Source organism: Syzygium oleosum, unplaced genomic scaffold, assembly GCF_021117445.2.
Source record: "Syzygium oleosum isolate NSW1041296 unplaced genomic scaffold, Sole_v2.1 Sole_v2.02, whole genome shotgun sequence".
NCBI classification, from domain to species: domain Eukaryota; kingdom Viridiplantae; phylum Streptophyta; class Magnoliopsida; order Myrtales; family Myrtaceae; genus Syzygium; species Syzygium oleosum.
In genome coordinates this window covers 15,553,127-15,578,069 of record NW_026607486.1, presented here as the reverse complement: position 1 = coordinate 15,578,069, position 24,943 = coordinate 15,553,127, and the positions used below count along the sequence as shown (strand labels likewise).

Sequence of the window (24,943 nt, the reverse complement as noted above, 5' to 3'; positions counted from 1 at the left end):
TAACGACTTCATAGAAAAGGCCAAGTTGTCGTTAGGTGATTATACGATTTTCTCTCACTTGGCCAATCCTTAATTTGGAAGCCGCAATTGTCGCATGCGTCCTTCTTCTTCTTTACCGTATTTTTCTCCCTTTTCTTTTACCTCCTATTTTCACGACGAGAAAATGGTAGAATCATGAATTTGTGAAACATTTCATTGATTTCGCGAATCGAATAAGATGGAAATAGATGCACGGACGTGGTGTCCAAGTGAAAAATCTTAAAAAGACCAAGCTGCGGGAGACCTAATTATGAATAATTTTGCTAGGTGTGTAAACTTGATGAGGACTAATTGCAAATCGCGACTATTAGGACCTTTTTTTTAATTACCTGTGAAATGGGGGTATTTTGATGCGACATTCATCGCTTTTACGAGCCTTCATTCAATTGACCCCACCGAACTCTTTTTCTAGTTGTGCCACGGGGTTGAAGATTTAGGGAATCGAACCTGTTAATCCAATTCTCTAACCATCGAGTAATAGTTTTCGATATTTTAATTTTACTGCTATCGAGCTGAACGTGATGGTTTCGCATTTTCTCTTTCCGTAAAAGGGTCAATGCGATTAAGAATCCCGAAACCGGTACTCCCACAACACATTTAATTCGAACTAATTTTCGTCTCACAAGAAAACCCGAACCGGTACTGATGACTATTTACTCTAAAACTAATTTTTATCTCGCAAAAAAAAAAAAACCCTAATCGATACGGCTGACCCAAATCCACGCGCCGTTAGCATTCCATGCAGTACCCCGTTAAAAACCATATGTATCTACACGCGTAACAAATGACTACAAGACGGATCGGACGTGAAGAACAACAGATCCCGACGTGGAGAATCTGCACTCGTTAACAATGTATGCGTTTCAACCTCATTCCCAGGAGGTTTAACCGATTCGAGATTCTTTGTATAATGTTATTCTATATATGAACGCGAAGATATTATGTTTTATCAAGAGAGGCTCCACATGAAGAATCGTACTGTTTGTCTCTTTGCATTTTAAAGTTTTGGTAACAATATCTCCATCATCGTTTAGCCCTTTGCCCCGATTTAACTCCATCATCGTCAAACCTCGTTATCTAAACCTAGCACGTGGCTAGGCTCTCGCTTTGGGGTCGTTAGCGATTTGCGCCTGTGCTTCGTACGAGTTTAGGAAACGATTAAATGTCGCTGCTTTGGCAGAGTGTGAAACCAAAGACCAGAAGAGCAGCCGTCGATGGCAACTGGTGCGTTCGCCGTACGTGCACCTGCATGCCCGTCCATCTGGATGGTCACGGTCAACGTCGTGCTGTGCTTATCATCGTTCCTTTCGATTATCCGTGACTATGGTCACCGGAATCCGGCTATTTGAAACCTTATGGAATACGCCGCGGGCATTATGAATCGACTTGGTCCAAACCCTTCGCATGTACAGGTGGCCCCAATCCAAAGTGGTCAAACACACCATTGATAAGATCCACACAAGCGATCTCTATTTCGTGACGTGAGAATCCCGATCAACCGTAACAATTTCGGGCTTCCTTCTTTTTTCTGACTTTGTGTCGTTGGCAAGACAACTGGACGGTGGAAGGTACCTGACGGGGGCGTCATTTTCAGCCAGTGAAACTGTGTGATTTGATAATTAAGTACTACCTAGTAAGTGCCGAAAAGGAAAAGGAAAATAAAACGAAAGAAATGAAGGTTCCAGAACTGAACAGAGGTTGATGATGATGATGGGCTTGGACGGACAGAGACAGGTTCACGCCCTTTTGATGTTCCGTTTGATCGCAACGATGTAGAAGGACCGTGCACTCGAAGTTCCACCGGATATAACTCGTGTAAACAATAGGGTCGACACTATTTTGAAAATCCCAAATCAGTATCTTCATGGGATGTTTACCCTGAACTGATCTTCGTCTCGCGAAAGATATCGAGCCGATACTCCTATAACACGTTTATCCCCAAATCGATCTTCGTCTTGCAAATTACTCACTGCGCTCACTCCATTACTAAGCGACCGCCCGAACTGTTCCAATCGATCTTCTTCCCTTCAAGCGCGATCGCCCCGACACCACGCACGTGCGGAGCGCGTGATGGCCCGTACCTTGGAAAGGGGGGAAAAACTGGAATTCACAAGTGGGATGCACGTCTCCTCATTCTCAGCATGGACCCAATGGATAATGGATAATGGGCTTTTAATCGTATTGTACAAATCCGTCTTCCCAAACCAGGCCCAAGTCTTTGGATTCCGTGTGTTCACAATGGCCTGCTTTTCAGCTGGATGGGCTCACCAACACCCTCGGCCCAAACCAGGACGTGCGAACCGGGCTGTTCGCACGTTCGGGTTGATTCCAGCCCGAATTTGATCTCTTCGGGTTCGAAGCATTTCTATCTAAAGGAGTCAAGACTTGACTCATCAGTCAATTTCCAAACTAAGCCAGTATAGTGTGGCCTTGTCATCCGTTCCATCCCCATCAAGCCGAGCCATATGCGCAATCTTCATCTTAAGGAGTTGTGTTTATCAATTTCGCCAAACAACGGAACGTTTTAAAATGTTTAATTCTTGTATGTAAAAATAAGGTCTCCTAAAGAGAATAGGGATCAGCGAAGCGACAAAAAAAAAGGGTTTTTTCATAAAGTGTGAAGTGACATTTATTGGTTCAAAGGCAGGGTTTTATGAATAAGTGATCACTTGAGAATGGGCAAGAAATACCCCACTCATTCTCCTAAACAGAATGTATCGAACTCATTATCCATTAGATACTTTTTAGTTCGTACGGTTATTAATTTATTATCATTTTTTATAAATTCTATTTTTTGCGAGATATCGAATACAGTGTTAACTCCACTTTTAAAGTTTTAATCCCTTCACTAAATTTGTTTGCATAGCTAGATCAAACAACAAAAATTAGCATAGTAGCCAAGCGGATGGGTAACAAAAGGGGATCCAATTGCGCGGTCCGGCGAAACACGACGGGGGAGAACTCGAATAAACCGCAAGTGCGAGGACGAAACAGCAAAATCGGACTTTTAGTTTATACTATTTTTCTGAGGTCCCCCGATCGAAAGCAGCAGCAAAGGCCAAAGCCCATTTTCTTCTCCCATTTCCTTCAACCGGAAACGGGAATCCGGGGCGTGGCGTTCCCTTCTGCTCTGCAAACAAAAAACCCTCGGGGAACGACACCGTCTCGCACTTGCATGCCCTCCCCATCTCCCTCCTCGCTCCTCCTCCCTCCTGCTCCTCCTCCGCTCCCTCGCCGCTCCTCCGCCCTCTTCCCCGGAGCGGCAAACCCTCCGCCGCCGCCCTCTCCGATCTCCCTCGGGATGAAGGACCGGCCTCCGTCGTCGCACGGCGGCGTCTACATCCCTCCCCACCAGCGCCTCCGCTCCGTCATCACCGCCCCTAGCTACTACTCCTCCTCCTCCTCCTCCTCCTCCGCCGCTCCGGCGGCTGCCGCTGCTTCCGCGGACGCCGCGGCTTCGCGCGGTCGCCGCGGCCAGGCCGTCGCCGTCCCCGCCCCGAGCCCCGCGAGAGCTCCTCCGCCCGGCTCGACGACTCAGCAGCAGCGGCAGCAGCAGCAGCTCAACAAGAGGAATTTTCCGCAGTACAATTCGGCTAACGGCGACGGCGCGTCGGAGGACGGTTGGGATCGCGAGTTCGAGTCGTCTTGGTCGCAGGTGTGCTGCTGGAGTTGCGATTTTTCTGCTGTTGCTCTGTTAACTGACCGATGTCTCGTGACGTTATAGAAAAATGGAGCTAAATTGTGCGCTGGAGATGACTTAGGCACACTGTACTTTATGTTTTCTCCATTGTCACTGTATAGTTGATACACCTCTTCGAATGCCCTTGGCCCTTGGCTACTCTCCAACGTTTTCCTTTCGCTCGTAACGTCGGGGTTCGGTTAGGTCAGTGCCTTACGTCGTTATGATTTTATAGCGGAATGGACCGTTGAGCATTGAGAATCGTTTTGCTTCTACTGTGCTAATAGTTCGTCACTTGGAAGGCTGTGGATTCGAAGCATTTCTCTAAGCAACTCATGCTAGGCTAAAATTTGTGGAGTTGCTGTAGACAAATCGACTCTGGACTCCAGAGTGGAAATGGTGGCTCTTTATCTTCATACAGAGGCTCTTCACGATGTGGCACTGGGTTTCAATTGGTGCACGGCTATGCTTTCTGTCTTTTTCCTCCTTATTTTGGGAGAGTGGTTTTACCGAAAAATAACTTTGGGATGGCTAATTTTAAAATTTGAAAATATGAATCAGAAGGATTTATGTTTGCCATTGGGACCGACATTTTGATGGTGGACATGCGAGAGAATATTAAAACTTCAGATGCCGATCAAGTTGTGCTTGGTTTCTGGATGGATTCTGTGAATTGTTTTCTCCCGGTAGGGATCTGCTCTGGTGATACCAAAGTAATAAGTCTTCATTCAAATCTCTGGAGAGGAATGATGCTCCCTTAAAGACAATCTTCTTCAGCTTCTCCTTATGATGAATTTAGATGGTGTTGAAGGATACACATGTTCAAAGCATGTCATACATTCAAGCATGTTCATCCATTCAATTGATGATCGCATGAGTTGGTGACCTCCTTTAGTTTTCTTAGACATTAAATGTTGCAAAGGTGACGTCTCATAAATTAAACTGCCTTGTGGAGAGAAGTATCAAGTATCAGCCTCTTCATTATTCGTTTTTATGACTTCACAGTTCTTTCAGATAGAGAGGTAGGAAACGGTTTTGTATGAATAGGGGGTATAGAGATTTCCTAGTTGCTCCGGAGACCTTACCGTGATTCGATTGTCGTTCCTGGGAGGATCTTCCGATAGGAGAACAAATGGGTTCCTGCATTGGGGGTGCTAAAGATGAAAAAATTAATAGCATTTTGATTATTCGCCGTAAATATAATGTGCTTCATTCATCCTCATTCTTCCGAGCCATGCTTTAACAGGGTTCAACGTTTTCTGATGGTATTGATGGGTGGAAACGCAAGCTAAACATGCTTCTGCGCAATAAAGAAAAGCAAGAATTGGTCTCAAAGGACAAAAAGGACAGGCGTGATTTTGAGCAAATAGCAGCTCTGGCGAGCAAGATGGGCTTGTATAGGTATGTTCTCCATTGGCATTGGTAATAATGTCCACCTATCAGTTGTTTGCTAGATCTGGATTCTGAACTTTAACTCTCTTGCAGCCAAGTGTATGCAAAAGCAGTTGTCTTCAGCAAGGTTCCTCTGCCTAACTATAGATTTGATCTGGATGAGAAGCGTCCGCAGAGGGAGGTACAGTACATTACTTACTGTCATATTCTTGCTTTTTTTTATTTTCACTGACATTTTCACAAGCACAATTCTCTTGGATCCTAGCTAATTTTGGGCTGTAGTTTATGAGAATTTTCTAAAATTGTGTTTCCTTTTCAAATGAAACAAGCCCAAGAAAACATGTTTGGATCAGCTTTGAGAATGTTCTCATACAAAAACACGGAAAACTTCATTGTTTTCAGTGTTTCTTTTCCAAAAGAAAACACAAGATATTTGTATACGTAGGTGTGCCTTCTCTCATCACGATGTTTGTATCCCTTACACTGTCCTTCTCCCTTGCTTCAACGTTTTCTTATCCCAGCATTGCACTTCTGTAATCACACATCTCCCTCCCCTTGAACTTTTGTGGGGTTTTCTGAAGCAAGCGTTCTTGTTTTGGTCGTTCTGAGCGCTCTCTCTCTAAGAAAAATAGACTCCGAATTAAGTTAATGCCATTATCAGTGTATTTCAATTATGAGTGATTAGTTTCCAGATCTTGTTATTATTCACATTAATTGATTTGAGTAATATATAATAGTCAAATCTCTAATGAGATGGTAGAGTAAGAATTGATATTGACATTAAATTGATTTAGTAAATAATGGATTGTAAAAGCATAATCAAATATGAAAATAAGAATTTTCTTCAGGTTGAAATTTGTGCATATACCAGACGTGTCTTCAAGAAAATAGCACAATGAGAAAGGTAGATGTTTTCATTTTCATTTCATCTTCAGTGAAAGGAAAAATTGATAATTTTCGGGAACCAACTGGGCCCCTTGCTTTTCTTTTTCTTTTTATTCATTATAAGGTTCTGGTCCATATCGGGATCAACGGTCCATGACACGCCTTTTCGCCTTCACATATCATTTCTAGTTCCTCTATCTGTCATTTTGACATCTTTCTGAGTGTCTAACAACACGGACTTCCAGGTGAGCTTACCTCTTGGTCTGCTAAGAAGAGCTGAGGCATATCTAGGGGAGTACTTTTCTCAGAAGCCAAGATATAGTGAAAGCTGTCCATATAATTCCTTTTCAAGATGCAGTAGTAGCAGTAGTATTGCTACTGAAGAAGGGCTTTTTGAACAACCAGAGCCACCGGCGTCCAGTAAGTCCGTGATAGAGAGAGTTTTTGCTCGGAGAAGTTTGCAACTCCACGAGAAGCAGCAAGCTTGGCAGGTTGGCTCCACTTTTGACATGCGGAGCCATGTCTTGCTTTTCTATTCACATGTTTCAATTTTATACTTTATCGGACCTTAATTGTCCATTACTTCGTTGACAGACTTGGTAAGAGGCTGATTACCATTGGCTAGTATTTTCTAAATGGGTAACTTTGGTCGTCCTTGCTTCCATAATGGGAAAATAGCGTTGATGAGTACCAACCTTTTACAAGAAGCACGTAGATTTTTAAATATTTATTAGTTGCAATAACTGAAGTTATGATGGAGAATTTCTACAGCTCCAAAACCAATTCTCTCCTTTCACAAAGTCCTGGAGAATGCGCCTCATTTAATTCCTCACCTCCTTTTTATCCTTAGAGCCATGAAAACCTTTGACTGTCTTTATTATTGCGTTGTTACCCACATCATGCATCAGTTCTGTTTCGATTCAATGAATACGTTTTGAGACGTCAAAAGTAATTCCTCTCAGTTAACAATATCTTGGACATTGCGGTGCTTCACTCCCAGTTGCATGTTTGCACTTTGCAGAATCACAGTCAAAGTCAACTATGCAAAGCCATCAGACTGTGGTTGATCTTTTGTTTGCTTTTCTTTTCTTGCTCATTTGCTAGTATGAGTGAAAGCCTAAGTAACATCAAGAGCACTCCGGTTTTTCAGGTTTTATTGTAAACTTGGTTAATTTGTTTATGATTCAAAAGTTTCTTTAAGTTGCGGAGAAGTGTGAAGACATATTGCTATAGTTCTTCTAAATACTGCTCTATTGGTGTTATGATTGTCAAATCATTACTAAAGTGCGCATTTTATGTTCACTTGTAGAAATCTCCACAAGGAAGAAAAATGCTGGAATTTCGTAGAAATCTACCTGCCTATAAGGAGAAGGATGTATTATTAACAGCCATTTCGCAAAATCAGGTGAACTGCTATTGATTCTATGATGAATGTCCTCTCAATAATCTATATTTGAAATAGTGACTAAATCAGAAAAATTTAGCAAAACAAGGGTTGTTGGTAGAACTTAATTGATTTAATTCTTTTGCATTTACATTTAGTGTTGATTATTGTCACCGTGTCTTTGAATCCTGACTTGTTTGCTTTGTTTATTGTATGCTCTGTACATAAGACCATCATAACCGGAAACATATGGCTTGTAGAAACTAGTTGCTTCAACATTTCAAACAACGAAGTTAGGAGATTGTTCAATTATTGGTTTGGCAATGGCTGACATAAGTTGCACGGTCTGTCTGACTGTTGATTGAATTACATGCTTTTTACCCCTTGTCTGGGAGTTCTTTTCTTGTACTTTCTGATTGGGGTTCTGTTGCACTTTTCAGATGAGATGTTACTTTCTAATTTGTCTTGTTGCTTATTTTCTGATGTCTGCACATAACCCTCCAACTGGAGTCTGTTTGGCTTATAATCTTTGATTTAAAGAGCACCGATCTTTGGCATTTATAATGTACTGTTCAGGATGTAGATAGATTTCTCAATGATGTATTCCATCCTATCCATGGCAGAAATAACAAGTCTTTGGGTTTTTAAGTTTTGGTTGGATTCCTGGTTTTGGTCATGGTATATATCTGCTGCTTTTTAAAGGATCTCTTTGCACATGGTTTGAGAGATGCCTGCATATTGTCCCTTTATTCTTCAATTTATATCTGTGGATCTTTATGTCAATTATTTGGTGGAGGTCGAACTTTCATTCCAATTTCATTAAGATGGAATCAGTGACTTAATTTTTTTTCCATTTCAGAAAGAGCATTTCCTCTTAGGAGTTAGTGCACACAGCCTTAGAGAGTCAGTGAAATCTTAGTTGATTAAACCAGTTCTTGCTTTGTCTTTTATTTCTCGGTGACATGGGTGGAAAACAGGGGTAGAATTGCAAAAAACTGAAAGAGTAACATTGAAGATGTATTCCCTTAGGTCTGGTTTTTATGACTTTTGTGAGGCTTTCCTAGTCATTAGAGTACAGTTGGTTTGTAATACTGTCTTTAGGCCAGCCAATCAATTGGATGAGATGCCTCAGTCGTGCTTATCTTTTCTTGAGATTTATTGCTGATTTGTTCTGCTGATTTCTTCTTGAATAAAGGGATAAGTGCATTAGAAGTCCTAAAACTTGTCACGAAAGTGCAATTGAGTCCTAAAATTTTCAAAAAGTGCAATTAAGTCCTAAAACATGTCACGAAAATGCAATTAAGTCTTAAAACTTGTTACGAAAGTGCAATTGAGTCCTAAAACTTTCAAAAAGTGCAATCAAGTCCTAGAACTTGTCAAATTGGTCCAATCAGGTCTTTCCGTTGATTGCACTTTTTGAAAGTTTTAGGACTCAATTGCATTTTCGTTGCAAGTTTTAGGACTTCCGGTGCACTTATCCCTTGTATAAATAAGCATTTTTACACGCACAAACACACTCAAGCATGGATGTGTCCATTGGCAGAATGGCAGTTTCATCTGAAATTTGTGGAATATATGGTAGACCTGCATTTGTTAATAATGGTTGGAGGGAAAAGTTCTCATTCTGTATAATAAGACTAATTGTGCCGTTGTTTGTGTCTTATGATAGTAGCTCTCAAAATTTTACAGGTTGTTATCATCTCAGGTGAAACTGGCTGCGGCAAGACTACACAGATTCCCCAATTTATTTTGGAATCAAAGATAGATTCTGGAGATGGAGCACTTTGTAACATCATATGCACACAACCAAGAAGAATATCGGCCATGTCTGTTTCTGAAAGAGTTGCTTCAGAAAGAGGAGAAATATTGGGTGACTCTGTGAGTTTCCTGTCTGATACTATACAGCAAGATAATTTGTTTGGTCTTGAATAAGATAATATTGAAGGATTTGCAAGTTAATTTTTTGAGCAACAATGTAAGGAGCTCTTTCTTTTATCCCTTTCAAAAGGTTGGATACAAGGTTCGGTTAGAGGGTATGAAGGGCAAGGATACACGCCTTCTCTTTTGCACTACAGGCATTTTGCTGAGAAGGTTGCTGGTTGATAGAAACTTGAAAGGTGTAACTCATGTTATTGTTGACGAGATTCATGAACGTGGAATGAATGAAGGTACATATTTGTTTGTTGGAAGCATTACATTTAGGATGATAAAAAGATATTATTTCTAAAACTGCGCATATCTGGTGCTAGATTTTCTGCTTATTGTCCTTAAAGATCTACTTCCTCGTCGGTCAGAATTGAGGTTGATTTTGATGAGTGCCACCTTGGATGCGGAACTTTTCTCGTCCTATTTTGGTGGAGCTCCAATAATTCGCATTCCGGTAAGTTTCAAAAGTGAGGATTTTTTTTTTTCTGTTTTCTGGTTTTGCATATAAGGATTAACAGCATTATGCACCTGATGGGCCACTTAATTATGTGTTTGTTGATTCTGCCTGCATTTAAGGTGGCGGAATGAAGAAATGGGATTGGCTAACTAGATCGCGATACTATATAGTTTTTGAATTCTGAAACTTGAAGGAATAAGTATGATAGAATATAGTCTTGTAAGTTCTCTTATTCATGGATTTTTCAATGGACATAAGAGATCAAGGGCATGTTGAAAGAGACCTTAGACACCTATCAGAAAATAGAGTTGTAGAAAATGGCATGGAAGATATTTACTAGGAAAAAGGGACATATACTATCTAGTTTATCCACTGCAACTGTTTGGTAATGAAGATTCACTTGATTTCTTGCCTTCTTTCTGAAAGACCATTCTTTTCAGTGCTCCTTTCTACTTTTTCCAACAGTCCTATGGTGATAATCCACCTTTTTCCCCTTTGCTCATCGTCCCTTTATTCAAACGAGCTCTTTGATAGATTAGTAATGACTTGAAGGAGTCGAGATAACATTTCCTAATAATTATACACAAGCTTCCATTGTTGACGAGTTCAAATGCCTAAACCTCTGATTTCTACTTCACAAGCTCTACAAAACTAAGGTTTTGATCCACTTCATGAAGGATGAATGAGAAAAAAAGTAATCTTCCATTCTTATCAAAAAATTTTTGTAATTGAGACCCCTGAGTGCAGTGGATGAGCAGTGAAGGTTTCACACTCTCTTTTTTAAGGAGCAAGTTCAAGTTACGTCAAAGGCGAACCTCTTATCAGTTTGTGCCTTAGGCATTTGTGAAGAGACTTCTTAGCTTTTGGCACGTCGGTGGGGCTGTGGTGACGGGCTTATTGGCCTTGAATCTTCGGGTTCTGAGTGGATTAAGTGGCAATGGCTCAAAATGAACATTTTGTAGCAGGTGTAAAGCCTCTCATGGTAATTCTTAGAGGGGTTAGCTATGATGGTTGCCCCTTTCCACCTTTTTACTTATAAGAAGAAAAAGGGCTAGCAACAGCAAGCCAACCCTTATCCCACTATATGTGGTCAGCTATATGAAACCTATTACCTCATTGCGCTTGATCCTTTACTAGAACTTCTTTAAGCTCTAAATACTCCATATCGTTCCCTATTGTTTCTTCATGTGTCATTGTAGGTCTTCCCCATCCCCTTATAACCTGTGTTTCCATCCCTTGCTAACATCTCCTCACTGGGGGATCTTAAAGGTCTTTGTTTAACATGGCCAAAGCAGCTCAAGCAACATCTGATCCTTGATTGGGACAACACCTATTTTTTCCCAAATAGGTTCATATCTGACATTGTCTTTTTTCTTGTTCCAACACATTCGACGAAGCATTCTCATCTCCACGACACTAAAGAACATCAATTTTGTTTAGCCTCCTTTGCACCTAGAAGTCTTGTTTTAGCTATTGACAAATATATTATTTCCCTTGTTATGTAAGATGGGGAATGGTATGGCTTGAATCCTGACCTAATACCTTGTAAAGGACGAGTTTAAAACCATTGGACCAATGCTTGATTTTTCACAATTGACTGTTGGGATTAACTTGAGACCAGAGCCGCCAATGAGATTGCCTTTCTTGGTCCCTTGGGTAAGGTACGAAGAAGCTCCTCTTTTTGAAGAAATAATCGGTCAATTAGTCATGTGAAGCTCTTTGAGCTTGCTGTAATCTATACCAAGAATAGTGGTGAAGGAGCTCTATCATTCACTCTCCTTATTATAAGGGACACATTCCATTGAATTCCTTTTGCCAATTGTGTGAAAGGATGCAGTAATTATTCTCTTCTTGTTGGTGGCTAACTTGCAATGCGTGGGAATAATTCTCTAAGGACAAAACGGCGCATCCCTCGTCCTTCAGAAAGGATGTTGGGCATTCATGACCAATGAAGTCCTAATCTATTAGCACAGACATTTCCAGTCCATTTCCAAACTCCACTGCTTGACTGTGTCTATTTGATTTGACATTCAACCTGAAGTGGGAGTACTTTGGACATTCAAGTGTGATCTGTTTTCTTGTCGTGGTCTTTAATTTGTTTGGGAAAAGTTGCACTGTTTCTGTTTGTACCTTATGGTTGCAGAAAACTATATTGGTTTTGACGATATCTATACTCTGTCTGCTGTACTTGCTCTGGTATGTTGGATTCTAGGAGTGTTGCAGTTTACTAATTTGGTCTCTACGAAGTTAATGTAATGCCCTCATGTGTTTTCTATGTACACTATTTTGTTGTATAATGAGATTTATTCTTTTTTATGGTCAGAACTTGACTGTTATATGTCCATTGCAATTCATCTTTCTCTGCTAAATGTGTATTTCACAGCAGTCCTGCGACTACAATTAGTTTTTGTTTTCTAAGGCTTTCAACAAGTTATTTGCATTTTAGTTTCTGAAACTAGTGTACTGCATCTTCTCACAAACTAGTGTTACTTACCATAAAATGACAAATCTTGAAAATCTGGGCTCAGCTTTCCGTTTCTCTATCACTTGATTAGGGTTTTACATACCCTGTTCGGACTCATTTTCTGGAGAATGTACTAGAAACGACGGGCTACAGGTTGACTCCTTACAATCAGATAGATGACTATGGTCAAGAAAAGATGTGGAAAATGAGCAAACAAGCTCCTAGAAAGAGAAAGAGTCAAATTGCCTCTGTTGTTGAGGTATACTAAATTGACCTTCTTAATCTTCCGGATCCACGTGTCTTGTCTTTTATTTTATTTTATTTTAATTTTGTTCTCATGATGCTTCTTAGGAAGCACTTGGAGCTGCAGATTTGAAGGATTATAGCCCCCAGACTAGAGAGTCTCTCTCATGTTGGAATCCCGACTGTATGGGCTTTAATCTTATAGAATATCTGCTGTGCCAAATATGTGAGAATGAAAAATCGGGTGCTGTGCTGGTCTTTATGACAGGATGGGATGACATAAGTTCACTGAAGGAAAAACTCCAAAGTCATCCAATACTGGGAGATCCTAATCGAGTTTTATTGCTCGCATGCCATAGTTCAATGGCCAGTTCGGAGCAGGTAATATCGGTTCTCTAATGGCAGTATAATTGATTTTTGAAAGAAAAGAGAAATGAGAGATCCACTTGTCTTATGTGTTCACATTTTTTGCACTCTTGTAAATTTGCACATTTCAGACTGATGAGGAAAGAAAGAGAACATTAATTATCTTCATTCATATAAAGGAGACTCTGAGCAGCTAAAGCAGGATATTTTTTACCGTTGTCTAGTGGCTAATTGTTTGCTGTTCATCTTTAGGGTGCTCTCTAGTTAAAACCTACTGGATGGATTAACCTTCTAAAATTTAAAGATGGTCACATGCTGGACCTTTTAAAGAAACAGGATTTTATTTTGTAAAAACTTTCATCTGGTTGGACATGCCCTCTTTTTTCTTTCCCTTGATTGTTTTGACAATATGTTTTGCAATCGTTCGTTTACCTTATTCCTCCTATTTTCTTGTTTTTGTATGTGCCTCTAAGTGCTGTCTTTCACGATCAAGTATGTTTCTCGCTGTACAATTTATTACATACTTTGTTGCAAACTTGCGCAGAGGTTAATATTTGATGAACCGGCAGATGGTGTGAGGAAAATAGTGCTAGCAACCAATATTGCTGAGACAAGTATTACAATTAATGACGTTGTTTTCGTTCTCGACTGTGGAAAGGCTAAAGAGACCTCATATGATGCACTGAATAACACTCCTTGCTTGCTTCCTTCCTGGATATCTAAAGTTTCTGCGCAACAGGTAAATACTCTTGTTAGGAATCACATTGAGCAAACATTATATACTGTTGACATTCTGAATATTGTAGATTGAGGGCCTGAGATGTTAACTTAAAAAAAGGTGGTCTTTTGCTGAAATTGTTAGCCTCCCCCCCCTTCTTTCTTTTTCCTTTTCCCACCTGATATATTTTCTTGCTCTGGCAGCTTGTGCCAATTTTTGTATGACTAAGTTCTTTTACATTTCTGTTATCAAATTGAAAGTGTCTAAAGTGTGATGAAATACGTTGAAGATGTTAAAAGTGAGAAACCAACTACAGAGAAATTCACTTTCTGAACTTTGTGTTTATTGGGAAATTGTCCAAGTTTTATGTACTTCGAGCTGCTATCTGAGGTTACCAATTAAGTGACAAAAGAAAGTGTAATAAAATGCTATCAAATATATGGAATATGTTGAAGTGAGACGTCAGGGAGAATTTCACCCTGTGAACATAATGTCGTTGGCAATTTTTTGAGTTTGATGTTCGTCAAGTTATCATCTGTGAGATCCTATCGCTTAGTTGTTGGTTATGCATGCTTTTTGGCTAAATCCTGGAGTGAGTTTTGTTGATTTTAGGAGGGTACATAGCTGGAAGTTTTTTTGTTGTTCACAAACATTTAGGATGGCCCTGTGTCTGTATATAACTTACTCTCTTTTTTGTGGTTTCTATGGACATTGTTAGTTCCATAGTGTTGATATGTGAGCCCCTTTGAGCACTGTTAAAAACAATTGTACTCAGAACTCTGAAGCTTTTATCATGATCTACCCCATGGTCAAACGTCTGATTCTAGAAGGTAGATGAACAGATATCTCACGCTAATCATCTATGCATTTCTATGTAGAGAACAGGAAAAATTAATAGCTAGTCTTCATTATGTAGTTTATTTCATTGGTTTCATTATCCACATAGAATGGTTTTCAACTTAACTTTTATTAAATAAGCAAGCTATGGGTGAGATGGTAACTGAAGCCAGAACCTAATGGTCTATCAGCTTAAGCCTCTTCATGACATCTCATGCTTGACCTCAATAAATAGTTGTTTGGGCATACCACTAATATTCATGGCAAGATTTTTATCTTCCATTTTGATATTAAATTCTAAGCACAATGTCCTGGACGAGTTCCTGAACTGGGGCCATCTAGAGATTCAAATAACAGAAGAGGGGAGGGTGAATTAATATTCTTTGTAGTGCTTTTTTTATTTTTTTATCGAGAGAGATCCTAAGAAGTCCCCTCTCCAGACCCCTACAGTGCGGGAGGCCATGTGCGCTGGGACACCTTTTCTAAGAGAAATTTCAGGAAGTATTCTTAATGTCAGTGTAACAGAATATGTCATAACTTTCTCTTGCAGATGGTTGTTGTTTATAGTCAGAGTGTTGAATTCCTCATTGATTGATGAGTTATAATTTTTTCTGCCCATTTACAGCGAAGAGGAAGAGCAGGTCGAGTTCAACCTGGAGAATGTTACCATCTTTATCCTAAATGTGTATATGATGCCTTTTCAGAGTATCAGTTGCCAGAAATTTTGAGAACACCCTTACAATCGCTTTGTTTGCAAATAAAAAGTTTAAAACTTGGCAGTATTTCTGAGTTTCTATCAAGGGCTTTGCAGTCCCCAGAGTTGCTAGCGGTATTTAGAAGCATTCCTTTCATGTCTCCTCTCTGCATATCTGTCTTTAATTTGCCGTGCACTTGTCCTTATTAATTTCTGTGATCAATGTCCATTGTAGGTTCAAAATGCCATTGAGTACTTAAAAACTATTGGGTCTCTGGATGAGAATGAGAATTTGACCGTACTAGGTAAAAGGGATTCTTATATAGTTCTGCGTCTATATCACTTTCAGTGACAGTATATCTTTCAAAGTCAACCTGATCAGTGTAAATTGGCAGGCCGTTACCTTTCTATGCTTCCAATGGAGCCTAAACTTGGGAAGATGCTCGTATTGGGTGCAGTCCTAAATTGCCTGGATCCGATACTTACTGTTGTTGCTGGCCTCAGCGTGAGAGATCCTTTTCTAACACCGATGGACAAGAAGGATGTAAGTCAGTCTTTCCATTTATCTAGACGGTTCTTCTTCGTTTTGTCTTGTTGAAGATCAGTACTAAAAAAAGTTCTCACTGGAGGCACTTGCTTGTATGAATTTGTTGCTTTGTACTTGATTAGGAAGTCCCATGCTTTTTTCTGCTTGTTGGGGGATTGTCCTTGACTGTGCAGTCTCCTGGTGATTTTGTTGGCTTCTATATAGGAAGAAAAAATGATTTGTTGTTTCCATTGCAAATGATCTCCATATGTTCGTTGATTCTTATTGCTGTGAGTTAATTGTCACCATATCGCATTGGAAAAACAGATGTTTTGTGGTGTTTGAATATTGCCTAAGCAAATTGTATTCTTTCCTAGGCAAATGTTTTAGAATTTTGAGGATCTCTCTTCTAATTCATGTTTTCTTGCTAATATTTTGACAGCTGTTTTCCTAGTTTGTGTTGTTCCATTTCGCCAAATGTTGCTGTCAATTTACAGGGAGCAACAAATTCATTTATAATATTGTAGAATGGCAAGTATAGAAGTGCTGTGCAGCATGAGAGTCAAACATGTGACCTCATGTTCACACAACCATGCGTTTGGACCTCAACCCCAAGCTGTGTTCAGCATGGAGATCTCACTTTATTTACATGTAATGACCGAATATCAATTGGCAGTTTAACCGGTTTAAGTAGTCACATGAGGGGTCCATATGCCAATGCGATTTTGTAAAAAATGATCTCCATAAGATGAATTTTTATTGTTTGCACGTATGCATGCACACAGTCAGAAGTCTCAATCTTACCATGCACACGTGCAAACAAATGCAACTGTTCAGTGTCACACTTTTGCCCTGTATGCTAAAATTTTGAGAAAGCCAAGGAAACAGAAAGAAATGTAATATGAAACTGGAAAAAACAAATGAAAGTAGCTTATGTAACTTATTTACCTCTGGTACTGTTTCTCCTATATTTATTTTAAGATGCAGGTTGTCGTTGGTGTTTTATTCAACAATTTCTTTTTTTACCTTGCAACTGACATTATTCCATTGAGAAAACCAGTAAAAATCTAGTAAAAAGCAGATCTATATCCTTCCAGTTAAATTAAGGTTGAGATTTCTCATGCTTTTCTATATGCATACATAGAAATCACAGTAGATACCATTCAATATTCATGCATTTGCTTGATCCTTTTTCTTATGTATTGTTTACAGTTAGCAGAGGCTGCAAAAGCACAGTTTTCTCGTGACTACAGCGACCATCTTGCGATTGTCCGGGCCTATGAGGGGTGGAAGGATGCTGAAGTAGATTTTGCTGGATATGAGTATTGTTGGAAAAATTTTCTGTCAGTACAGTCCATGAAAGCTATTGATGCTCTTCGGAGGGACTTCTTCTCTTTGCTTAGGGACACCGGCCTTGTTGATGGAAACACAGCCACCAGCAACCAATGGAGCCATGATGAACATCTCATCCGTGCAGTTATATGCTATGGCCTGTATCCTGGTATTTCTTCTGTTGTGGTAAGTCAGAAATTCTTGTGCAATAGACTTTTAATACTGCCTCCATTTGGACAGTTGCTTCAAAGTCAATCTATCAAAACAGAAAACAAACTTGGGCATCATTTCTATATTCTATTGCGATAACTTCTCAGTGTTCTTATAACCTTACGTCGAGGTAACAAATATTCACTTGATTTGTAAATTCAAGATAGGTGAAAAGTGGGGATAAGAATAGCGGGAGTGCCATTACTTTTGTACAACGCTCACTTGAGTGCCATAACTTTTTTTTTGCTCACTTAATGCCACATTGGAGTAAAATTGATCATTTGAGTGCCATTTCCGGCAAATCTTCCTACGTGGATGTTTTACTCAATTTTCCATTCCCACATGAATTTTTTTTTAATTTTTCCTTTTTCTTTTCCTTTGCTTTTTTTTTTTCTTTGTGCCGGCGACCCTCGCCGACCGCGAAGGCCTCTCCCAGGGCCATGACGGCCATGCTGGCCACGGGCAAGGGTGTGAAGGTCCTCGCCAGATCTAGGTGAGGCCGCCTCGCCCATAGTCGCAGCGGGGCCATAAAGGCCCTTGCCCAGATCTAGCGAGGGCCTTTACGCCGTCACCTGTGGCCGGCGAGGCCGCGATGGCCTCGCCCCCGGCGATTGCGGGTGAGATGGCCCTCACCTAGTCTAGGTGAGGCCTTTGCGGCTGGCACGGGTCTCCGGCACAGAAAAACAAGCAAAAGCAAAATAAAAAAACTAAATTTTTTTAAAAAAATCAAAAAAATTATTCACATTAGCGCCAGTGATGCCACATAGGACGATGGGCGTCCACGTTGGATTTTACGGTGAGGCAAATCGCCGATGACATTTAAGTGATTGATTTTTTAAATTTGTGGCACTCAAGTGAGTGAAAGAAAAGTTATGGCACTCAAGTGAGTGTTGTATGAAAGTTATGGCATTCCTGCTATTCTTATCCCATGAAAAGTCTGTTTCAAGATTCATACTTCTTTACACCTTAAAGCTTATGTGGAATAATCTTGGGCTGTACCGTTTCTCTCAAACTCATAGGTTTTAAACAGCTAAACTTGTATCTGTATGCAGAACAATGGAAAGTCATTTTCCCTGAAAACTATGGAAGACGGCCAGGTGCTTCTGTATTCAGTAAGTTCCTGTTTATGAAATATTTATATCTGCCTTGGAATGTTAATTTAGTACTTGCACTGTTGGGGATCTAATGTTTGTGCAATAATTTATTTGGTCAGAACTCTGTCAATACTCGGGAATCCCAAATCCCTTATCCATGGCTAGTTTTCAATGAAAAGATTAAAGTGAAATCTGTTTTCCTCCGCGATTCAACAGCTGTGTCAGATTCAATGCTTCTCCTATTTGGTGGAAGTTTCTCTAGGGGGGTTACGGTAAACACTCTCTCCATGCAGATCTGATACTGTAAACTTTTACACACTTCCGGCAAAAAAATTTAAGCAACAATGTACTTGCTTTCGCTTCCGGGTACCTCATTTCTGTGACAGACACTTTTGCGTAACTAATTGATACCAGTTGGTTTTTTAACAGGATGGGCACATAAAGATGTTAGGAGGATATCTGGAATTTTTCATGAATCCTGCAATAGCAAACATGTATGCAAGCATTAAAAGAGAGCTTGATGAACTGATTCAAATGAAGGTGAGAGAATCATTCTTGTTATCGAAGCAAATATACCCTTATGGCATAAGCTTACGGTTACCTATTTCTTTATAGTGTAAGCCTAAAGAAAATGTAGTCTTATCAGCCATTCAAGATAATTGATTTCTGCGTTTTCTGTGCTGCAGCTACATAATCCTAGGATGGATATACACTCCCATCATGAGCTCCTATCTGCCGTAAGGCTGCTGCTTGCAGAGGATAAGGGTTATGGTAAATTCATTTTTGGCCGTCAGATTTTGATGCCCTCAAACACGACCCAGACACAAGTGCAGCCAACCATGATCTCACGCGCTGAGAGTGGGCCTGGTGGTGATAATTCAAAAAGTCAGCTGCAAACACTGCTCACAAGGGCAGGATATGCTGCCCCTACCTATAAGACAAAGCAATTGAAGAACAATCAGTTTCAAGCGACAGTTGAATTTAATGGTATGCATATCATGGGTCAGCCATCCACCAATAAGAAGAGTGCTGAGAAGGATGCAGCTGCTGAAGCTCTGCAGTGGCTGATGAGTGGTACTCAATCGGGTTCTGAATACATAAACCAGATGTCGATGCTACTGAAGAAAAGCAAGAAGGACCACCGATAGCTTAACAGGTGATATATGTAGATACGTTATTCAACGAGGGAATGAAAGTATCATGCTAAAATGCTGAACTCTTGGTAAGAGTTTGTGAGAATCTGAGACTAAAGCACTGCTTCATCCTCGAGAACTTTTCTGCATGAGGATGGTGGTTAATCTGCCTTTTTCGCGCTCCACCTTCAAGTTCTTGAGCTCAATTTTCTGTGGAAGGAGAATGGATCTTAAGGTCTGGGGCAATGTGTGTGGTCAGTTGGATTTTGTAATAGCTCAGATTCTTAAGGTGGACTTGGTTGTATTGTAAGATGGTTGAGTTAAAGCTCAGATTTCTGGAATGGAGCATATGTTTTCAAATGGGGTCTTGGATCAGAAGCAATTCTATGTATCATCAGTCAAAGGATTCATAGGAGCTGAGGTGAGTCATCTTGTAGATACTACAATCTACAATTCTTGGATTTGTACAGGTCTAACAGTTCAATTGAATTGAGGATCTCTGGATTTGGAATTTGATGGCACTTTCGGCACCTCCCAACTCCTTGTATCCATGCATATGGATGTAAATTAATTGAAGTGTGTGGCCTTGAGTTAAGGGTAAATTTTGCTTCGGCCGTGCATATTCTTATGCTTTGGCACTATGTGATTATTCTCGTTGCTCTTTTGAGTTTTCTAGAATGAAAGTGGCCCGCATTCATTTGGTTCACGTCTCTCAAGATGGTCAGTTGATTTGATGGTGCTTGTTCCTCGATTTAGTTTCTTGCCTTAAAATTCTAGAGTCTCTGATAAATCGCGGACAAAGAGACAACTTTCGTGATCTGTTTTATGCATGGAAAACCTATTTAATCACGTTGACGACGCAGGCAACCTTTGGAATGATTTGAAAGTTGATGTCCGGAGGATGTCTTTGTCTTACCCGTTGTTTGCTGGCCTAAGAACCTGTACTAAATTGAGCAGTGTTAACGTTTGCGTTGTGGGATGCAACCTTATGGTAATTCTTTTGATTCCAATAAAGAGGTAAAGCGGCTGTTGAAGTTCTTTGTTTTTTTTTTTCCTTCTTTTAGCATATATATTTTTCTCAAATTAGTGATGATGTAATTAAGTGCTTCGTTTTTAAGAGTCTTCAGAAGAGACGTGCACCGTGCTGAAATTGGAATGGCCTCTGTTCGGTCTATTGGGCTGAAGGAAGAGCAAGACCATATATCTCTCGTAGGAAATGCCGGCAAAATCAAATTCCAAATGGATAAGCTGCGCTTTCCTCTTTCATGCCTTTCAGCAGAAAGTTTAAGTCGAAAAATCACAGCGCCAAAGCAGTTTCGGAATACAGATGGGAGAAGTATCTGCAATTAGCTAATTGCAGTGAAACCAAGAAGCATACTTCAGCGTAATGCTGAACTATGATACCTTTAACTATGATACCTTTCTCTGCACTGCGTCTTCCTAGCGCAGATGTGAAGAACCTTGGTAGGAATATACAATGGAATGGATTAGCGATTTCACCGTAACAAACGGTTCGTTAGAGGTGCAATACTCCGCAGAGTTCTTAAAAAGTTTCCTAGATTATTTATGTACAAAAGAAACGATCTTCAAAGATTTTATGCGGAGAAATCAAATACACAAAGCCCTAATATTAACTAGGTACATCTCCCGGCGCTGTTACCATAACTTATGCGCGTATTGATGAAATAGCGTAATGAAGAAAAGCAAATTAAGTTTATCATGAGGATTGAGGACTGACCGTTGCACGGTGCAGCTTCAAACCCACATGTCGAAGTTTAGCAGATGATCCTTGGTGAAGATAGCCCTTACCGTCTTCGGGTTCTTTGTAGGCTGTGTAATGTCAGTTTTAGCATGATTTACATTTTCTATACGCTGAGATGACTCTGAAATATTTCTTTGCCAGTACCGCCGGTTCGGAGTTGCCCATGTACAATATCATCCTTGATTACATTGGCTGAATAAGGAATTTGATTCACTTATTCTTTATATAATTTCATAGTTACATACTTAGATCAGCTGTAGTAATCATGCTGTTTACTCCATAACATCATATGTTTACTAATCACATATTCATGCTGAACTAAGAAATGATGACTTCGACTTCAAGTATGACAATCTTCATGAATCCACAATTGGGTAGTGCAAACTGTGTCTTGTTGACGCATGTACACTGGCAAACACAGGATCATCGGCTGAAGAAGAAGCCTTTTCCCAACATCCAGCACGTCACAGTCACCGGGTATGGAACTTATCCCTTCTGGGGATACGAATGAGGTACTTGTTTTGTGGCACCTTGATGCTTCCGGAGTCTGCACATCAGGCTCTTTATTCACACACAATCAATTAGCTTCTTGGAATTTTATATCTGAATCAAACACAATGGATAAATTCTTGGGATATAGAGCGAATCCATCTCAATGCCCTGAGGCAACTAGAGTGAGGCCAAAGATGGAGTCATGCTTTGAAAAGGATAGGCTTACTAAATCCCCCTACAGGATATCTACTGCCCTTTTAACGTGGCGGAAACGGCACGGAAGTAATCTTTTTCTTCCATGTGGTCCTTCCTCTAATGATCTCCTTGTTTTCAGACTCACCGTCGATCTGGAGGAGGTGTGTGTACTTGAAAGGCATCGTCGTCTTGCCGAATGATCCCAGCAGTCCACTTCCCTGAAAAATTTCAGATGCCAGGGAATATCCATTGAGCATGTTAACCTGATAACTGTCGTGCTGAACACCACTCTGGAGAATTCCATCGGCATCAGGTTCGCAAAGCGACTGAACTATGTCTGAGCCACCCAACTCTCTTCGGTACTCGAGTACTATACTAGAAAGCTGGTGAGCTTCCAAGAACTCATCCGGGATTGTCTGCAGACAAACTTGGATCGTTAGACATCTACTCAGGCAGAGAGGCCATATGGTTGCAGAAATTGAAAGGATGAGTCTAGGCTCTACAGGGAAGGCAATTACCTCTACCATCCATCCCACGTACTTAACATTGTTCACATGGTGGTTCATGTCCAAGTCACTTCTCTTTGGCTGAAAAGAAATTCACTATCGTAAGTGATAAATGCGCAGGAACTATCTTGAGAAGATATTTTTCACGGCTCGAGATGGAATTACCTTCAGATCAGAGTTCACATACGTGGCTTTACTGTCCAGCTTGACTATTTTCTCAGGATTGTCCTCTTTGATTGCTTGCTTCTCTATAAACCATGGCGAGATCTCGGCCCTTACCTCCTCTGGCATTTTCGAGAGGCGCCTTGTTTGCTCATTCATCATCACCCAAGTGCTGTTTTTCACATTTGCAGGAATCATCAGCAAGATTATAGTAGATATGCAGTTGACTAAAAAGAGTCAGATTTTCGAGTCATACCTGGTTGCCCGAGCAAAAGTCACTCCCGAAGCTTGGCTGCGGATCAGCCAGTCTCGCCTCATGCCGTTCTTCCCTGATGCTCCAACCCACGTGTCGATTTCAACTACTTCGCCCCTGTAGGATACGTTGTTAAAGCTTCATGTTCACATATCTCAACAACTTGGAAATTCAATATCAATATTGTACACCAAATGTTATTCCTACAAGCCTAAAACTTCATGCTCATCGATGTGAAAAATATCCTGCACTATGAGCTCTTCCTGGAGAGTTTTGCCAAACCAAAATTTATAAGCTACATCCCTTATCAACCTAGTGATCAAGATTATATCTATTAATTACCTGACAGGTTGCTGAAAACTAAAGCAGGTGAACAGTTAAAACAATTTCGCAGTTCCTGGGCATAGAAGCATGGAACAATTAGTTCTAATCTTCGTCCGGACGTAACGATTATATTCGTACTGTAGCAGTTTGTCTTGTATAAAGACAGTATTACAAGTTTTGTTCGGAATCCTTATTAGGTCGAACGTTTTCACATTTAGGACTCTCATGAACTTAAAGTTTTGAGTCCTTACATGAAAGGGGTTAATCGTGACATGGTAATGGAACTAACCAAATGGGGTAGTGATCAAGTTGAACATGCATTCTTGACACAACCCATATCAGATTGTTCCTCATCATTCCATGCGTTGCCCCAAATCCATTGCTCAAAAGACCCGACATCCACACGTGATTTAATGCCGTTTCCTACAATTTCACAAGTCGAACATCATGCTCAGTTTGTAAAATTTTCCACAAATTTTCTGTGCTCACACAAATTTATAACGAAAGTCATCAAAAACATGTCTCTGCAATCACCTGGAAGAGGTTTAGGATGCTCTCAATGGTGGCGGTCCTGTCAGGACCAACTTCATAAGACCGAATCACGATAGTCTGCTGGTACCCGACACCCCCTTCAGTTATGATTCCCTGGCGATGCGAGTCAACGAACTGCTTCTTTGTGGGAATGTTCTGCCTCACTTGCTGTTTGTCTATGTAGCCATTGTCCACAACTGAAGCAACGGAACCAAACGTTGTGGCAACGCCAGGTGTTTGCCTCAATGTGCTGTCAACCTTGGTCCATGTCTTGTTTGAAGTGCCATTGATCTTGATGTTGCTCAGGTTTTGCCTGCTCGGGTCATTGCCCTCTCTGCCTGAGGAGCACCAAATTGGAAAGGAAATTGTGCAAGAGAAAGCAGCCATCAAATTTTTTTTATTTTCTACCAAACTCTTCAGTGATGATTTGGATAGGAAGAGTTTGGAACAGAGAAATGGGCTCTAAATTGTTTTAATAGCCACAATGTGACGGACATAGCCATGGGACAATTACATTCGAGGGACAAAATAAGGACAGGCTTTGTTTTGATAATTGAACATATCAAAGAAGGGGTTTTGGCCCTAGTGATATATGCTGGAAAATGTTAGGTTTTTCCACATTTTGGGTTGTTCCCTTAGTAGTGATCGACGTAATCGATATTATTTTCGTTCTTTTCTTCTTCCATTTCACCGAGACTTGTATTCTTCTATAGTGATTCCATTCTTGTCATTTCGTTTCGGGGTACTACAAAGAGGCTGCATTGTTTTGTACTCTTTGGGGGCGTTAATTAATGAAATCATCACACCAATATAGGTTAACTTGAGGGCTCCGTGGAGTTTGGCGTGAGTTAATAGAATAATCCACGCGTTTGTCCTTTGATGGAGGAAGCAACAAAGAGTCAATATGTTGATTCTCTCTTGGAGGGTCAGAACAAGGAATTAGTGATCCCTTTGACCATTGCTCAGGAAGGAAACATCAAGATTCTCCTCAGTGTGTTTTGTTGCCCAGACTCTCACCCCCAACAGTCACCATACTCCGTTGGTGTCTTATAAATTGTCCAGTACATTGCTCCAGAAACTCTCTTCTTCCAAAATCAAGAATGTAATATCTCACAGATTAATTAGTTTCGAAATATGAGAATGACCCCAATTGATATGGATCATAACCAAGAGCATGTCAGATAAAGAGTTAAAGGTTTCCAAGATTTTCAGTTGAATGTTGTTTCTGACATGGCAGCACGGTCTATTTCTTTTTGTGTCACATTTAACGGATTGAATTTATCGTAATTCAGTTTGCGTTGACCTTGTACGCTCATTTCTCTTCAAACAAGCACTCTTT

General features: G+C 40.4%; 2 protein-coding genes across 3 annotated transcripts; one reads left to right on the top strand and one right to left on the bottom strand.

Annotated features, from left to right (window-relative positions):
- Positions 1-3,079: 3,079 nt before the first annotated feature.
- Positions 3,080-20,085, top strand: LOC115684731 (DExH-box ATP-dependent RNA helicase DExH5, mitochondrial). 2 transcript variants are annotated; one of them, XR_004006174.2, is made up of 20 exons: positions 3,080-3,694; positions 4,965-5,119; positions 5,204-5,291; positions 6,241-6,486; positions 7,305-7,400; positions 9,069-9,257; positions 9,388-9,547; positions 9,629-9,759; positions 12,318-12,485; positions 12,578-12,850; positions 13,380-13,574; positions 15,016-15,219; positions 15,320-15,389; positions 15,480-15,628; positions 16,823-17,128; positions 18,205-18,264; positions 18,366-18,518; positions 18,676-18,786; positions 18,933-19,539; positions 19,581-20,085. XR_004006174.2 is itself a non-coding variant. In XM_056306727.1 (19 exons), exons 1-19 carry the CDS (start codon positions 3,215-3,217, stop codon positions 19,392-19,394), a joined length of 3,696 nt encoding a protein of 1,231 aa, XP_056162702.1. In that variant the 5' UTR covers positions 3,080-3,214; the 3' UTR covers positions 19,395-20,085. The 2 variants fall into 2 exon arrangements, 1 of the variants encoding a protein (XP_056162702.1); XM_056306727.1 differs by having other exon boundaries at positions 18,933-20,085.
- Positions 20,086-21,890: 1,805 nt separating this feature from the next.
- On the bottom strand, positions 21,891-24,637 carry LOC115670549 (palmitoyl-acyl carrier protein thioesterase, chloroplastic-like). The gene is made up of 7 exons (XM_030591867.2): positions 24,622-24,637; positions 23,608-23,942; positions 23,363-23,496; positions 22,753-22,866; positions 22,500-22,668; positions 22,347-22,415; positions 21,891-22,244 (listed from the first exon to the last, which is right to left on the bottom strand). Exons 1-7 carry the CDS (start codon positions 24,635-24,637, stop codon positions 21,891-21,893), a joined length of 1,191 nt encoding a protein of 396 aa, XP_030447727.1.
- Between the last annotated feature and the right edge of the window lie 306 nt (positions 24,638-24,943).